This window comes from Oryx dammah, unplaced genomic scaffold (assembly GCF_014754425.2).
Source record: "Oryx dammah isolate SB20612 unplaced genomic scaffold, SCBI_Odam_1.1 HiC_scaffold_20, whole genome shotgun sequence".
NCBI lineage: Eukaryota > Metazoa > Chordata > Mammalia > Artiodactyla > Bovidae > Oryx > Oryx dammah.
In genome coordinates this window covers 17,717,793-17,736,653 of record NW_024070204.1, presented here as the reverse complement: position 1 = coordinate 17,736,653, position 18,861 = coordinate 17,717,793, and the positions used below count along the sequence as shown (strand labels likewise).

Genomic DNA, 18,861 nt, shown 5'->3' with positions numbered 1-18,861 from the left:
TTCATTAAACTCTCTTAACTGTGGTTGATTTTATATGAAACTTACTTAATAGATGTCCATAATCAACTGCATGTTAGTAATCATAAACAGATTCTCTCTAGAATGTATGAGAATTCGATTCTCCTTAACTAAGAGTTTTTTTTAAAATGTGGATAATATTGAATTGTCCTAAGATATACAAATCTTGTCACATTTCACTGGGCTTTCAAATGCACACTTCCATGGTTATCACATCCTTATCAAGCTACTGGACATGTCTGTAACCTCAGAGAAGTTCTCCTCTACAGTGAATTCTTTTACCCTTCACCCCTCAGAGGTAGCAATATTGTTATTTATTTCTGCCACTTCTAGAATTTCATATAAATGCAATCAAAAAGTATAGAAGATTGGGTTATTGTTGAGTCACTAAGTTGTGTCCGACTTTTTGTGACCTCATGAACTGCAGCATGCCAGGCTTCACTGCCCTTCACTGTCTCCTGGAGCTTGCTCAAACTCGTGTCCATTGAGTCTGTTATGCCACCCTACCATCTCATCATCTGTTGGCCCCTTCTCTTCCTATGTTCAGTCTTTCCCAGCATCAGGGTCTTTTCCGAGTCTGCTTTTCACATCAGGTGGCCAAAGTACTGGAGCTTCAGCATAAATTCTTCCAATGAATATCCAGGGTTAATTTCCTTTAGGATTGACTGGATTGATTTACTTTCTGTCCAAGGGACTCTCAAGAGTCTTCTCCAGCACCACAGTTCAAAAGCATCAATTCTTTGGTGCTAAGCCTTCTTTATGGATCATCTCCTCACATCCGTATATGACTACTGGAAAAGTTATAGCTTTGGCTATATATGGACATTTGTTGGCAAAGTGATGTCTTTGCTTTTTAGTATGATATCTAGGTTTGTCATAACTTTTGTTCCAAAGAGCTGCTGCTGCTGCTGCTAAGTCGCTTCAGTTGTGTCCGACTCTGTGTGACTCCATAGACAGCAGCCCACCAGGCTCCCCTGTCCCTGGGATTCTCCAGGCAAGAACACAGGAGTGAGTTGCCATTCCCTTCTCCGGTGCATGAAAGTGAAAAGTGAAAGTGAAGCCACTCAGTCGTGTCCAACTCTTAGCAACCCCATGGACTGCAGCCTACCAGGCTCCTTCATCCATGGGATTTTCAGGCAAGAGTACTGGAGTGGGGTGTCATTGCCAAAGAGATAGCATCTTTTAATTTCATGACTACGGTCACCATCCACAGTGATTTTGGAGCCCAAGAAAATAAAATCTGTCACTGTTTCCACTTTTTCCCCATCTATTTACCATGAAGTGATGGGACCGTATGTCATGATCTTAATTTTTTGAATGTTGAGTGTTAAGCCAGCTTTTTCATTCTCCTTGTTCACCCTCATTAAGAGGCTCTTTAGTTCCTCTTTGCTTCTGCCATTAGAGTGGTATCATCTGCATTTCGGAGGTTGTTGATATTTCTCCACCGGCAATCTTGATTCCAGTTTGTGATTCATCCAGCTTGTAACACTGTTACTGCATAAAGCCTGTATGATTTTACATAGTATAGTTTCTACTGAAAATCACATGTATAGGATTGTCAGTGTGCCCTATATTTTGTTTCTTGATTTTTGGAAAGGATTAAATTCAATATTCTGCTCTCTCCTAGTCTCAGTGTTTTAAAGTTTACATAACTTCTTTAATTGTGTCTCAAAAGCACAGTTTGGCCCATGGCACCATTCTTATTCCTGTTTTTAGGGTAAATAATTAAGTTATAGAAATAACAAATAACTTTCCAAAGTTCATGTTCCTTAAGGTTTCTGGAAAGTGGCTCCTACTGAAGAAGTTGTCTGAAGACAGTATATTTTTATTTACTGTGCTATCAAAAGGACTGAACACTTATTTTGAGAAATGCAGTGTGAGCATGAAATTAATATTAGCAATAACAGAAAAGTTGCAATAAGAATTCCTGGCACATTATCCAGTTTTTACCATAACAAAATGCTTCTCACACACAAAAATATGTCTGCATTTATAGGTAAAGTAAGTGGCATTCAAAGAATAAAATACTAACCCTAGGGCTGAGGGAAATTTAAAAAAAATACCAAAGAAGCTTGCTAATTTACTAATATAGATTTTGCTAATTTCATTATCGAGCAGAAATACTAGAATGAGTGTAGGTAAGCCACAATTGGTAACAAAACTATAGTGAGTTTTCCACTCTAATTATCTGAAATTAAAGTTACAGTTTTTACACACCATCCTACTTTCCAGTTCAGTTCAGTTGCGGTCAGTCACTCAGTCGTGTCCAACTCTTTGTGACCCCATGAGCTCAGCTTTCTTCACAGTCCAGCTCTCACATCCATACATGACCATTGGAAAAACCATAGCCTTGACTAGATGGACCTTTGTTGGCAAAGTAATGTCTCTGCTTTTGAATATGCTATCTAGGTTGGTCATAACTTTTCTTCCAAGGAGTAAGCGTCTTTTAATTTCATGTCTGCAGTCACCATCTGCAGTGATTTTGGAGCCCCCCAAAATAAAGTCTGACACTGTTTCCACTGTTTCCCCATCTATTTCAGAAAATAGAAATTATTCAATTTGCATCAGTGTTAGAATCAAGCTTACTCTGAGACTGTTTCTCATGACTCTTCATCAGTATCTCCTGAGATTCCCCTGAAATGCATGCCCTACAGATCACTAGTTGCATCCACAATAAGGTTAGATTTTGTTCCCTACAGAACAGAAAATGATAGGACACCTACATAGAAATAAGTATCTGTTTGATCCCAGCTCTGTACTTTTAATACGTAAGTGATAGAATAGTAATTGTACACTGGAGATATAATATATAACATTAGAGAAACATGGAGAGATTCTGTTTCCATCTAGGAGGATTTAGTTCCCTGTCCCCAAGTATGGAGTGTGGGCAAGGCTATGCCAATTCCAGAGTACAGCATGAGCAATGCAGAGGTAGGGCAGTGAGAAGTGATGTTTGAAAACAGTAAATGCTTAGTCATTCTTTTATTCTAGTCTTTCTTCAAGACATAGTCTTCCCAGAATCCTTTCTTAAAAACTTTTAAAAAATTTTTTTAATTGAAAGATAATTACTTTACAAAACTTTGTGATTTTCTGTCATACATCAACAAGAATCAGCCATATATACACCCTTGTCCCTTCCCTCCTAAACCTCCCTCCCATCTCCCTCCCCACCCCACCCTTCAGCTGTTTGAGTTCTCTGAGTCATACAGAAAATTCCCACTGGCTATCTGTTTTACACATGGTATTATAAATTTCTATGTTACTCTGTCCATACATCTCCCCTTCTCCTGCCTCTCTCCCCACCTTGTCCATGGGTCTGTTCTCTATACCTCTTTCTATACTGCTGCCCAGAAAATAAATTTATCAGTGCCATCTCTCAGATTCCATATGTGTGTGTGTGTGTGTGTGAGTATACAATATTTGTATTTCTCTTTCTGCCTTAATTCACTCTGTATAATGGGCTCTAGTTTCATCCGCCTCATTAGAACAGATTCAAATGTATTCCTTTTTTTGGCTGAGTAGTATTTATTTGTATATATGTACCACAGCTTCTTTATCGATTCATCTGTTGATAGATATCTAGGTTGCTTCCATGTTCTAGCTACTGTAAATAGTGCTGCAGTGAACATTGGGGTACATGTGTCTTTCCTGAAAATATTTTTCTGATACAGCAAAATAACAACTAGTTCTTCTCATTCAGAAAAGGAGCAGAGAATTTTGATGGCTTTTAAGACTGCTGATACCAGTGATTAAAATTAATGATATTATTCTTGTCTCAGGTTTATAGAACAGATTTCTTTTGTCTGCTCTTAAAAGTGAACAAATACCTGGTTGAGAAATGTAGGAATAAACTAGCATATATACAATGGTTACAATAGAAAAAATGCATTTATATAGTGGCAGTTGTATAAGGTCTGAGAAGTAATTCATAACCCTGGCTTTGTCAAGATAAGTCATTTAAACTGTGTCAGTTTCACTTTGGTAATTTACAAAATGAGAATTCATACTGAATATTCTTTTTTATTATTAAAATTATAAAATGATCAAGTATAATCAATATCAGCTTCCACAAAAGCTTAGCAATACTGTTTTTTCATAATGTGTTATCGTGTTAGTTGCTCAGTTGTGTCTGACTCTTTCCAACAAAGGCTGAATAGGTGCAATAACTGTGATTAGTTTATATCATCAGTTCAGCTGAGTCACTCAGTCATGTCCAAATCTTTGCTACCCCATGAACTGCAGCATTCCAGGCTTCCCTGTCCGTCACCAACTTCCAGAGTTTACTCAAACTCACGTTGAGTCGGTGATGTCATCCAACCATCTCATCCTCTGTCCTCCCCTTCTCCTCCCGCCTTCAATTTTTCCCAGCATCAGGGTCTTTTCAAATGAGTCAGTTCTTCACATCAGGTAGCCCAAGTCTTGGAGTTTCAGCTTCAGCATCAGTCCTTCCAATGAATATTCAGGATTTATTTCCTTTAGGAAGAATAGCAGCAGAGCTACAGCAATAGTTAAAATCTTAGAAACCAAATGCTAATTGAAATATATATATTTTCAGAAATATCTCAGAAGACTGCATTTAAAATTGTAGTATTGATGGAAAAAAAACACATGCAAAACTAAATAATTCATTGCAAAATGAAATAGTATATTGTTGAGGATAACCTTCTTAATAATATTAATTCTTGAGTACAGTATTATGATAAAATATACTTATTATTATGCTTTGCAATATCTTCTTTGTTGATATTGAGTTAAATATACAGACTTCTAACTTAGTTGTTGTTTAGTCAGTAAGTTGTATCCAACTCTTTTTTTTTACCCCATGGACTGTAGCCCTCCAGGCTCCTCAGTCCATGTGATTCTCCAGGCAAGAATACTGGAGTGGGTTGCAATTTCCTACTCCAGGATATCTTCCCAATCCAGGGATCAAACACGCATCTCCTGTGTCTCCTGAATTGGCAGGTGGATTCTTCATCACTACGCCACTTGGGAAGCCCCTTTTTCATAATAAGTCACTCGAAATAAGCAAATATTTTTAATCAACATTGAGCTAACTTTAATTTAATGGATCTATTTGTCTTTATAATATAAAATTGACTGATACGATACATCAGCATCCCATTATCTTTTATTTTACATTGACAAAATATCGTAAGTGCCAATTCTATTAGTCATTATATTAAGCTATTCATACAATATATTAATTTTAATATTTTATAACTTTTTTCTGTATATTTAGGTTTCCATGGTGGCTCCATGGCAAAGAAGCTGCATGCCAATGCAGGAGACACAGGTTTGATCCTAGGGTGTTTGTCCATAGTTGTTGTACAGTCACTTAGTCATGTCCAGATCTTTGCAACCCCATGGACTGTGGCACACCAAGCTTCCCTGTATTCCTGAGTTTGCTCAAATTCATGTTCATTGAGTCAGTGACGCTATCCAACAATCTCATCCTCTGTCATCCCCTTCTCCTCCTGCCTTCAATCTTTCCTAGCATCAGGCTCTTTTCCAGTGAGTCAGCTCTTCTCATCAGGTGGCCAAAATATTGGAGCTTCATCTTCAGCATCAGTCCTTCCAATGAATATTCAGGGCTGATTTCTTTTAGGATTGACCGGTTGGATCACCTTGTTGTCCAAGGGACTCTTAAAGGTCTTCTCCAGCACCGCATTTTGAAGGTATCAGTTCTTCAGCGTTTAGCTGTTTTATTGTCCAGCTCTCACATCTGTACACAACTTCTGGGAAAACCATAACTTTGACTATATGGACCTTTGTAAGCGAAGTAATGTCTATGCTTTTTAGTATGCTGCCTAGGTTTGTCACTTCTTTTCTTCCAAGAGGCAAGTGTCTTTTAATTCCATGGCTATGTCCAGTCTAACTGTTGCTTCTTGACCTAAATACATGTTTCTCAGGAGGCAGATAAGGTGGTCTGGTGTTCCCATCTATTTAATAATTGTCCACAATTTGTTGTGATCTACACAGTCAAAGGCTTTAGAGTAGTTAATAAAACAGAAGTAGGTGGTTTTTTATGTTTTTTTTTTTTTCTGGAATTCTCTTGCTTTTTCTATGATCTAGTGGATGTTGGCAATTTGATATTTGGACCTCTGCCTTTTCTGAATCCAGATTGTGTATCTGGAAGTTCTCAGTTCTTCTAAGGAGCAAGTGTCTTTTAATTTCATGGGTGCAGTCACCATCTCAGTGGAGAATTTTGAACATTTCTTCACTAGCATGTGAAATGAGTGCTATTTTGCAGTAGTTTGAACACTTTTTGGCATTTCCTTCTTTGGAATTGGAATGAAAACTGACTTTTTCCAGTCCTGTGGCCTGTGCTGAGTTTTCCAAATTTGCTGGCATATTGAGTGCAGCACTTTGACAGCATCATCATTTAGGTTTTGGAACAGGCTCAGATAAAATTTCATCACCTCCACTGGCTTTGTTCATAGTGATGCATCCTAAGGTCCATTTTTTGTTTGTTTGTTTAGAATGTATGGATATTACATTTTATATCTTACTTTTTGCTATGTATATTAAGAGAAGTATCTCTGTATTTTTTCTTTCTCCTTTAATGCTTTGAATTTTTAGATAACTTTTATATTTTAAAAAAAATTTCCCTAATTTCTTCTCTCCCTCTCTCCTTCCTTCTTTGTTTCCTTCCTTTAAAGATGAACTAAGAAACATTCCGGGAACTAAACAAATAATAGATTTTCTTTTACATACCAATGGAATGGGTTTGGTATTATTTTGTTTAATCCACTGACAGATAATACCTTTCATGAGTGGGAGTGTCTGATATTGATCGTAAAACTTTACTGGCCACAGAGAACAAGTTGTAGCATATTTTATCCTTTGTCTTCTGGGAAAAAGATTTATAAGATTGAAGATATTTTTTTCTTTAACTTTAAGTAAAATTATCTAGGACTGATATTTTATCTTTGAAAAATATTTTTTAACCTAAAAATTTATCTTCTTTAGTTATTGTAGTAGCACTCTGATTTCCTACTTTTTTAAAAGCACTTATGTCATGTGTAATACATAAATTTCCTTAATGTATAATTAAATAATGGATGACTTAAATATCCATTTTCTTTAATATTTTATGTATATGTATTTTATCCTTTTTTTCTAATATGTTTTGTTTTTGCCTTCTCATTAATTTTTCCATTATGAATTCTATATTTTTAGCTTTGACATATAAAATAAACCAAACATTTCTTTTCTTATATCTCATAACTAATAAACCTACAGAAATATTTTAAAATAGTAGCTCTAATATTTTGATATTTATCAGGATTTTATATAAATTCTATGCTAAGTTCCAATTTAAATTATTCTTTTTATTTTTCCCCAAGTATGACTTGACACAACAGACTGCATATATTGTCCTATAAGAATAATTTTATCCTTGTGTAAAAAACTTTATTTTCTCCAAGTTGATTTAGACTTGAAACCTTGAATGTTTTAAACATTATCTTTTTTTTTTTTTTTCCAACTACTGTGCTTCTCTTAGATTAATGATGAAACCAATTGTTCATCCTTTGGACTTTGACAGCATACAGTGAGTTCTGACAACTTTCTCCCACTCCAGTTCCTGAATAACATGTAATTTCCTTGATATGACAAAGTATCATTTTAGCATTCATGTCATGCCATGGTGTTCATTTTTCATTTTTCTGTAACTTAATGAGTTCTAACAAAGAGTGCCTTCATAAAGTTGTCTTTTGCCAAAAGTCCTGCGGCAGCATGTGTGGCTAGTGACAAGCTACAGTATTAAGGAGATTGGTTTTAAACCAAGTCTCTAAAGTGTGCATGGAAATACTAAATGCATCCCTATGTGTTTTGCAGACAATCCAAGCTTGCTGAGCCATGTCACAGTGGGTATTAGAGTTCTGGATGTCAATGACAATCCTCCCGAGCTTGCCAGGGAATATGATATTGTTGTCTGTGAAAATTCTAAGCCTGGTCAGGTAAGTTAATTGTTTCCTTCCTATAATTTGAATGGAAGAAAAATAGGCAGCTCTGTTTCTATTATTCTTAGGTATAATCCTCAAAAATCCCTCAGTGTTATTTTTGTACTTAGTACAAATCATTTTATAAAGCTTTAAGTACCAAATAGATTTTTTGAGAACCATAGAAAATAAATGTTCTCTGGATCACAAATGTAATTCAACAAATGAACTCCTTCGTGCATGTATTTTTTCTGCCAATAAAATTATACTGAATGATTTGCATACAACCCTGTATTAAGTGAGGAGGAAACAGTGAACTTTCCTGCCCTGATGAAGCTTATAAAATAGGATGGGAAGAAGAGAATGGCCTGGTCTATTTTGGAGGGAATGAGGGAGCAACATACAGTAGCCATTGAGTAATATTGATACTAGAAGGTGATTAGGTTTCCACATGAAGAATGTATATGTTTTGAGGAGGTAGGGAGAATGAAGGATGGACAGAGAACTGGAACATGGAACTAGCATCTGGATGTAGCGTGGCAGCCAGATAAAGGAGCATGGTGATTCCATAGGGAGACCAGTGTTGTTGATGCCCATAAAACAAGTGGGTTATGGGAAGGGGATGTGCCTCTGTCTTCTCTGCTGTTTAACAAATTTCACAAACTTAGCAGCTTCAAACACCTATTTAGCATCCCATAGTTTCCACAGGTCAGAAATCTGCTCACAGCTTAGCTCGGTCTCCGTAGGAATAGCACAAGAGGTAATCAAGCTGTGTTCTCGCCTGAGGCTGGGAGAACTCTCCCATGCTCACATGGTTGTTGGTAGCATTCGGCTACTCTCAGCTGCAGACCTGAGAAGTTTCAGTGTTCCCCAGAGTTCTGAGATGCCACCACAGTTGGTTTTGTTTGTTTGTTTCTTGTTCATTTTGTGTTTGTTTTTCTTTTCTTTTTGTCACATAGGCTTTCCCAATATGGCCACTTCAAATAAGTAGAGAGTCTTTCGGAAGAGTCTGACAGTTTCACGTAATGTAATGTAGTGTTACCAGTGTGATATATCATATTTCCATATTCTGTTGGTCAAAAGCAGGAAACAAGACACACCTAGAATTCAAGAAAGGGATCACAAGGAGGCATGGGTTCCATGATGGACAACTTGAAGTCTATCTGTCACATGAATCAAGAGAAGTCAAAATGGTCTAGATCTAGTTCAGTCAGATAGCCCCTTTTACTGTCTTTGGTAAACCAGAATAAATATATCATACAAAATTATTTTAAATCATTTTGAAACTTGTGATAAAATTATGGTTGTGAGAAGTATTGCCTTGTGTTCTTGTGTATAACGACAATCAGGTATGGCTTGTTACAGGAATCATTGCTTATATGTTTTTACTATCTCCAGAGGAGATATTTACATACTTATACATGCAGGACTCCTTATATAAAGCTTACATAAAGTTTTCTCAAGTCCATTCCTCACAGGAAAGTTAGAAAATATGAGGGAGAACAAAATGACTAAAAATTATTTTATTTGTAGGTATTAACAGGTTATCTGTTTTACTGTTAGGATTATATTAAGATTATCACTTCTGGTGCTTCTGTTTTTTCCCCCACTTCACCATGTGAAAAAAAAGCAGAGTTTTGTGGTACATATATAAAATGATTTACTTACCAAATCACACTTCAGTAGTGCTAGAAATGGATTCACACACCCTAAAACTATTTTCTTAGCAGATATTATACAAATATAATTGAAGAGGAAAATGTTAAATATTCAAATAGAAAATTAAATTTAAAAAAAAAGTAATGTAACATGGGATTTCAGTTTTCGTACTAGCATCAGATTAGCCATAGCTGATAAGAAAATAGTGAAAGTAGAGAACTGCAAATTAGATTAGATTAAAATATTCATGTTAAAGAATGGAAAGACAAGAAGGTAAAAAGTATAAACAAGAATAAGAAAAACATAGAACATGCAGATCTAATATACAAATTAACCAATTCTCAGAAAGATATTAAAAAAGAAAACTGGGCAGAAGTAATATTTGAGGCGATTATGACTGCAAAATTTTCCATACTGTTGGCAAACATCAAGTCAAAAATTCAAGAAACAGAGAAAAACAAAAAACTGAGCAAATTTTCATAAAAATAACTTAACCTAGATAAATTGAAATAAAATTTCAAAAATAAAGTTAAACTTAACATTTAAAATATCAAGAGAAAAGAGACATTATATTGTGAAGAATAAATGAATGTAATGCCAGGCAGAGGTCCTAAGATGACACCAAAAGCATAATCAAAAAGTCAAAAGTTTGACTTGATCAAAATTAAGCATTTCTGTTTTCTGAAAGACCATTAAGAGGATGAGAAGTAAAATCATAGAGCAAAATAAGATATTTCCAAACAATTTATCCAAAGAAGGATTAGCATGTAGAATATAAAAAGAATACTCAAAACTTTCTAAAGGACAATTTTAAAAGCTGATTATTTAATCAGGAAGATAAAATCCCTCCCAAGGGGAATCTAATTCCCAAGAGCCAGAAGATAATATCTGGCAACCATAAAGTTTTTTCCTACCAAAAATATTCCTCAAAAATAAAGATAACAAAAGTTCATATTTAGACCAAAAAAAGAGAGAGAGAGAGATTCTTACCATAATAAGCATACTAATGATTTTTTTGGGGGTGGGGAGGGAAGGTAAGGTAATCAAATTGGCAGTTTGAAGTGGCAAGAATTCTTAAAGAGCAAAGCAATCTGTAATTATATTGGTAACATTAAATTATTGATAAGTGAATAGCCCCTCTAAAACTCTTTAAATTTGGGGTAATTGATAAATTACTAAATTATAATAGATTATAGAAAAGCTATAACTTTAGTTTAAGTGACAAAATAGTAAAACTCTGTGTACCAAGCCTTTGACTGTGTGGATCACAATAAACTGTGGAAAATTCTGAGAGAGATGGGAATACCAGACCACCTGACCTGTCTCTTGAGAAATCTGTATGTGGGTCAGGAAGCAACAGTTAGAACTGGACATGGAACAACAGACTGGTTCCAAATAGGAAAAGGAGTACATCAAGGCTGTATATTGTCACCCTGTTTATTTAACTTATATTCAGAGTACATCATGAGAAACGCTGGACTGGAAGAAACACAAGCTTGAATCAAGATTGCTGGGAGAAATATCAATAACCTCAGATATGCAGATGACACCACCCTTATGGCAGAAAGTGAAGAGGAACTCAAAAGCCTCTTGATGAAAGTGAAAGAGGAGAGTGAAAAAGTTGGCTTAAAGCTCAACATTCAGAAAACGAAGATCATGGCATCCAGTCCCATCACTTCATGGGAAATAGATGGGGAAACAGTGGAAACAGTATCAGACTTTAATTTTTTGGCCTCCAAAATCACTGCAGATGGTGACTGCAGCCATGAAATTAAAAGATGCTTACTCCTTGGAAGAAAAGTTATGGCCAACCTAGATAGTATATTCAAAAGCAGAGACATTACTTTGCTGACTAAGGTCCGTCTAGTCAAGGCTATGGTTTTTCCAGTGGTCATGTATGGATATGAAAGTTGGACTGTGAAGAAGGCTGAGCACCAAAGAATTGATGCTTTTGAACGATGATGTTAGAGAAGACTCTTGAGAGTCCCTTGGACTGCAAGGAGATCCAACCAGTCCATTCTGAAGGAGATCAGCCCTGGGATTTCTTTGGAAGGAATGATGCTAAAGCTGAAACTCCAGTATTTTGGCCACCTCGTGCAAAGAGTTGACTCATTGGAAAAGACTTTGATGCTGGGAGGGACTAGGGGCAGGAGGAGAAGGGGACGACCGAGGATGAGATGGCTGGATGGCATCACTGACTCGATGGACGTGAATCTGAGTGAATTGCGGGAGTTGGTGATGGACAGGGAGGCCTGGTGTGCTGTGATTCCATGGGGTCACAAAGAGTCAGACACGACTGAGCGACTGAACTGAACTGAACTAACATAATAGAAATTATAATTTAAAATATTCCTAAATAAAGTGATTTTAAAGTTTTATTTTTGACCTTTATTATATTAATTAAAATTTAAGGACTAAAGAGCCTCTTTATGAAAGTGAAAAGGAGAGTGAAAAAGTTGACTTCAAACTCAGCTTTTAGAAAACTAAGATCATGGCATCACGTCTCATCACTTCATGTCAAATAGATGGGGAAAAAGTGGACTTTTTTTTTGGTGGGGGGGGCTCCAGAAATCACTGCAGATGCTGACTGCAATCATCAAATTAAAAGACGCTTGCTCCTTGGAAGAAAAGTTATGACAAACCTAGACAGCATAATAAAGAGCAGAGACACTACTTTGCTAACAAGTGTCCATCTAGTCAGAGCTATGGTTTTACCAGTAGTCATGTATGGATATGAGAGTTGGACTATAAAGAAAGCTGAGCACTGAAGAATGGATGCTTTTGAACTGTGCTGTTGGAGAAGACTATTGTGAGTCCTTTAGACATCAAGAAGTTCCAACCAGTTCATCCTAAAGGAAATCAGTCCTGAATATTCATTGGAAGGACTGATGTTGAAGCTGAAACTCCAATACTTTGGCCACCTGATGCAAATAACTGACTTATTGGAAAAGACCTTGATGCTTGGAAAGATTGAAGGTGGGAGGAGAAGGGGATGACAGAGGATGAGATGGTTGGATAGCATCACCCTCTAAATGGACATGAGTTTGAGTGTGCTTTGGGTATTGGTGATGGACAAGGAAGCCTGACGTGCTACAGTCCATGGGGTGGCAAACAGTTGAATGTGACTCAGCAACTGAACTGAACTGATATTAATTAAAATATTCATTAATTTAGATAATTTACAAAGTGACAATATTGTTGCATGTGGCTTTATTTTGATTTCTTTATATTTTACAATACAAAGATACAGGGAAATGATTTTTATATAGGATTTATTTTAAAAGTTTATAGAAGGGCATATTCAAAACTAAAATGTAATCCTAATAAAATATAAAGTCTATAACCAATTTAATATTTCCAAAACAATGCAGAACATTCTTTGAAGTCTTTAAAGCTGAACGTTAAAGTGACAAATTTTCATATTTGCCCTTGAGATATAGTTTTCTCTTTTAACACAAGATAGCAAAATAAAAGGGAAAGGTTTAGTACATAAAATTATAATAGTTAAGTAGAATCATGGTAATTAAAAATAATAATAAATAAGATAATAAATATAGAATGAGTTCAGTTCAGTTTAGTCACTCAGTCATGTATGACTTTTTGAGATCCCATGGACTGCAGCACACCAGGCCTCCCTGTCCACCACCAACTGCTGGGGTTTACTCAAACTCATGTCCATTGAGTCAGTGATGCCATGCAACCATCTCATCCTCTGTTGTCCACTTCTCCTCCTGCCTTCAATCGTTCCAAGCATCAGGGTATTTATCAATGAGAGTTCTTCGCATCAGGTGGCCAGGGTTTTGTAGTTTCAGCTTCAGCATCAGTCCTTCTAATGAATATTCAGGACTGATTTCCTTTAGGATGTACTGGTTCGATCTCCTTGCAGTCCAAGGGACTTTCAAGAGTTTTCTCCAACACCACAGTTCAAAGGCATCAATACTTTGGCTCTCAGCTTTCTTTATATAGTCCAACTGTCATATCCATACTTGACCACTGGAAAAACCATAGCTTTGACTAGATGGACCTTTGTTGGCAAAGTAATGTCTCTGCTTTTTAATATGCTGTCTAGTTTGGTCATAACTTTTCTTCAAGGAGCAAGTGTCTTTTAATTTCATGGTTGCAGTCACCATTTGCAGTAATTTTTGGAACCCCACCAAAGTAAAGTCTGTCACTGTTTCAACTGTTTCCCCATCTATTTGCCATGAATTATGGGACCAGATGCTATGATCTTAGTTTTCTGAATGTTGAGTTTTAAGAGAACTTTTTCACTTACCTCTTTCACTTTCATCAAGAGACTCTTCAGTTCTTTTTTGCTTTCTACCATAAGGTTGGTGTCATCTGCATATCTGAGATTATTGATATTTCTCCCAGCAATCTTGATTCCAGCTTGTGCTTCATCCAGCCCAGTGTTTCTCATGATGTAGAAAAATAAAAATTAAATAAAATAATGTAAACTTAAAGAAGTATACATCAGTATATTAAAATGACATAACCAAAATACTTTAAAAATATCTATTCTCAGAATAGGTAAGAAAAAATGTCAATTTAATGTTGTTTATAAGAAATCCATAGTCAATATAATAAAAAGCCTGAAAGAAAAATCATGGAATTATTTGCATAATTGCCACATACATGCTCACTCAACTACACACACACATACAAAGATACAAATTATCCAAGGAAATATTTCTAATATACAGAAGCACACTTGTTTGGATAAAAAGGGTCAATCCATTAGACAGAAAGAATTTTAAATTTTATATACTTATCAAAATTTCTTCAAAATAAATAAAGTAAAAATGGATAGTAAAATAAAGAAAAATATACAAGGCCATTATTATATTGTAAGTTTTAGTATGCTTTTGCAAGAAATTGATAGAATAATAACATAAAATTTTAGTAAATAAGCTAAATATTTGAACACCACAATTAACCAAATATTACTCTTTAACACATACAGAATATTGGAGTGAACAAATTTAAACTGCATTGGTAAAATTTTACATAAATATTGACCAAATTTCTTCCATATTCACCACCACAAAGCAAGTTTTAGTAACTGTCAATAATTGACTTCATTTTATTACAATAAAATAATGTTAGATGCTAATTCAAAAATATTACTAGAAAAACTCCACCAAAATTTAAGTCATTTCCAAATAAGCATGAGCCAATAAAGTAATAAAAATTGAAAATATTTCTGTGGTTATAATCAAAATATACTGTATCAAAAAGGAAACAAAAGCAATCAGTTTATTACTCATTTTACAGTGATGACAAAAGTTTGAAATCAAAACTTGGAAGGATATAATTTGAATTATATTTTCTTTCATAAACATAGAAATATCATAAACAAAATATTGTCAAAGAGAATCCAGAAAAAATAATATTTTAAATTGGAAAGGAGAAAAATTAAAACTCATTTTGATAGATGAAACCAAATATTTTGATATAGTTAAATGCTAATTATTAATTACAGTGCTACTAATAATAGTGGTAATACTAGTACATTGCGGTCCATGGGATTTCCTAGGCAAGAATACTGAAGTGGGTAGCCATTTCCTTCTCCAGGGATCTTCCCTGAACTTGGGTCTCATGTCTCTTGCATTGGCAGTCATGTTCTCTACCTCTAGTGTTACCTGGGAAGCCCTTTTTCTTCATATAACTATTATTATTTTTGAGAAGTAATTGCTAGACTTGAAACCCCAAAGTTCTAACATATATTTTGATATAAAGGTATTTACTTTAACTGGAGGCTAATTACTTTACAATATGATAGTGGTTTTGCCATACATTGAATCCACCACAAGAGTCCATGTGTTCCCCATCCTGAATCCCCCTCCCACCTCCCTCCCCATACCATCCCTCTGGGTCATCCCAGTGCACCAACCCCGAGCACCCTGTCTCATGCATCGAATCTGGACTGGTAATTCGTTTCACATATGGTAATATACATGTTTCAGTGCCTTTTCCCCAAATCATCCCACCCTCTCCCTCTCCCACAGAGTCCAAGACTGTTCTATACATCTGTGTCTCTTTTGCTGTCTCGCATACAGGGCTATCATTACCATCTTTCTAGATTCCATATATATGTGTTAGTATACTATACTGGTAGGAATGATGCTAAAGCTGAAACTCCAGTACTTTGGCCACCTCATGCGAAGAGCTGACTCATTGGAAAAGACTCTGATGCTGGGAGGGATTGGGGAAAGGAGGAGAAAGGGACGACCGAGGTTGAGATAGCTGGATGGCATCACTGACTCGATGGACGTGAGTCTGAGTGAACTCTGGGAGTTGGTGATGGACAGGGTAGCCTGGCATGCTGTGATTCATGGGGTTGCAAAGAGTCGGACATGACTGAGCGACTGAACTGAACTGAACTGAACTGAACTGATAACTGTATTGGTGTTTTTCTTTCTGGCTTACTTCACTCTGTATAATAGGCTCTACTTTCATACACCTCATTAGAACTGATTCAAATGTATTCTTTTTAATGGCTGAGTAATATTCCATTGTGTATATGTACCACAGCTTTCTTATCCATTCGTCTGCTGATGGACATCTATGTTGCTTCCATGTCCTGGATATTAGAAACACTGCTGTGATGAACATTGGGGTACACGTGTCTCTTTCAATTCTAGTTTCCCCGGTGTGTATTCCCAGTAGTGGGATTGTTGGGTCATAAGGCAGTTCTATTTCCAGTTTTTTAAGGAATCTCTACACTGTTCTCCATAGTGGCTGTACTGGTTTGCATTCTCACCAACAGTGTAAGAAGGTTTCCTTTTCTCTACACCTTCTCCAGCATTTATTGCTTATAGACTTTTGGATAGCAGCCATTCTGACTGGCATGAAATGGTACTTCATTGTGGTTTTGATTTGCATTTCTCTGATAATGAGTGATGTTGAGCATCTTTTCATGTGTTTGTTAGCCATCTGTATGTCTTCTTTGGAGAAATGTCTATTTGGTTCTTTGGCCCATTTTTTGATTGGGTCATTTATTTTTCTGGAATTGAGCTGCAGGAGTTGCTTGTATATTTTTGAGATTAGTTGTTTGTCAGTTGCTTCATTTGCTATTATTTTCTCCCATTCTGAAGGCTGTCTTTTCACCTTGCTTATAGTTTCCTTTGTTGTGCAGAAACCTTTAATTTTAATTAGGTCCCATTTGTTTATTTTTGCTTTTATTTCCAATATTCTGACATGTGGGTTATAGAGGATCCTGTTGTGATTTATGTCAGAGAGTGTTTTGCCTATGTTTTCCTCTAGGAGTTTCATAGTTTCTGGTCTTAGGTTTAGATCTTTAATCCATTTGAGTTTATTTTTGTGTATGGTGTTAGAAAGTGTTCTAATCTCATTCTTTTACAAATGGTTGACCAGTTTTCCCAGCACTACTTGTTAAAGAGATGTCTTTTCTCCATTGTATAGTCTTGCCTCCTTTGTGGAAGATAAGGTATCCATAGCTGTGTTGACTTATCTCTGGGATTTCTATTTTGTTCCATTGATCTATATTTCTGTCTTTGTGCCAGTACCATACTCTCTTGATGACTGTGGTTTTGTAGTAGAACTTGAAGTCTGGCAGGTTGATTCCTCCAGTTCCATTCTTCTTTCTCAAGATTGCTTTTGCTATTTGAGGTTGTTTTTTTTTTTTTTTCCTATTTCCATGTAATTTGTGAGATTATTTGTTCTAAGTTCAGTTCAGTTCAGTTCAGTCACTCAGTCGTGTCTGACTCTTTGCGACCCCATGAATTGCAGCACGCCAAGCCTCGCTGTCCATCACCAACTTCTGGAGTTCACTCAGACTCGCGTTCATCGAGTCCGTGACACCATCCAGCCATCTCACCCTCGGTTGTCCCCTTCTCCTCCTGCCCCCAATCCCTTCCAGCATCAAAGTCTTTTCCAATGAGTCAACTATTTGCATGAGGTGGCCAAAATACTGGAGTTTCAGCTTTAGCAGCATTACTTCCAAAGAAATCCCAGAGTTGATCTCTTTCAGAATGGACTGGTTGGATCTCCTTGCAGTCCAAGGGATTCTCAAGAGTCTTTTCCAACACCAAAGTTCAAAAGCATCGATTCTCTGGTGCTCAGCCTTCTTCACAGACCAACTCTGACATCCATACATGACTATTGGAAGAACCATAGCCTTGACTAGACAGACCTTAGTCGGCAAAGTAATGTCTCTGCTTTTGAATATGCTATTTAGGTTGGTCATAACTTTTCTTCCAAGGAGTAAGTGTCTTTTAATTTCATTGCTGCAATCACCATCTGCAGTGATTTTGGAGCCCCCCCAAATAGAATCTGACACTGTTTCCACTGTTTCCCCATCTATTTCCCATGAAGTAATGGGATCAGATGCCATGATATTTGTTTTCTGAATGTTGAGCTTTAAGCCAACTTTTTCACTCTCCTCTTTCACTTTCATCAAGAGCCTTTTTAGTTCCTCTTCACTTTCTGCCATAATTCTGTGAGAAATACCATTGGTAGCTTGACAAGGATTGCATTGCATCTATAGATTGCTTTGGGTAGTATACCTGTTTTCACTATATTGATTCTTCTGATCCATGAACATAGTATATTTCTCCATCTATTTGTGTCCTCTGATTTCTTTCATCATTGTTTTATAGTTTTCTATATATAGGTCTTTTTTCTTTAGGTAGATATATTCATAAGTGTTTTATTCTTTTTATTGGAGTGGTGAATGGAATTGTTTCCTTAATTTCTCTTTCTGTTTTCTCATTGTTGGTGTATAGGAATGCAAGAGATTTCTGTGTTAATTTTATATCCTGCAAATACTATATTCATTGATTAGGTCTAGTAATTTTCTGGTGGAGTCTTTAGGGTTTTCTATGTAGAGGATCATGTCATCTGCAAACCATGAGAGTTTTACTCCTTTTCCTGTCTGGATTCCTTTTATTTCTTTTTCTGCTCTGATTACTGTGACCAAAACGTCCAAAACTATGTTGTATCGTAGTGGTGAGAGTGGCACCCTTGTCTTGCTCCTGACTTTAGGGTAAATGCTTTCAATTTTTCACCATTGAGGATAATGTTCTAATATATTTTAATTGAATTATGTGATTACTTTGCATTCTTTAAGTACTATATTCACATTTAATATAATTGCTGTCTTTAATATCACAGTATCACATGATTTTATTTGTCACTATAAGGAAAAGATTCTTTATTGTATCTGAGCTTTTTCCAATTCTTTTACCAATTCTTTTTCACTGAGGGGGTAAAAACATCATGT

At 36.0% G+C, this 18,861-nt stretch overlaps 1 protein-coding gene across 3 annotated transcripts in view; it reads left to right on the top strand.

Moving 5' to 3' along the window:
- CDH18 (cadherin 18) overlaps positions 1-18,861 on the top strand; it is a 602,757-nt gene that overhangs the window by 539,874 nt on the left and 44,022 nt on the right. For all 3 annotated transcript variants that reach the window (XM_040262487.1, XM_040262489.1, XM_040262488.1), the window contains exon 9: positions 7,858-7,979. In XM_040262487.1, the coding sequence (XP_040118421.1) occupies positions 7,858-7,979 (122 nt within the window). The remainder of the gene's footprint in view (positions 1-7,857; positions 7,980-18,861) is intronic.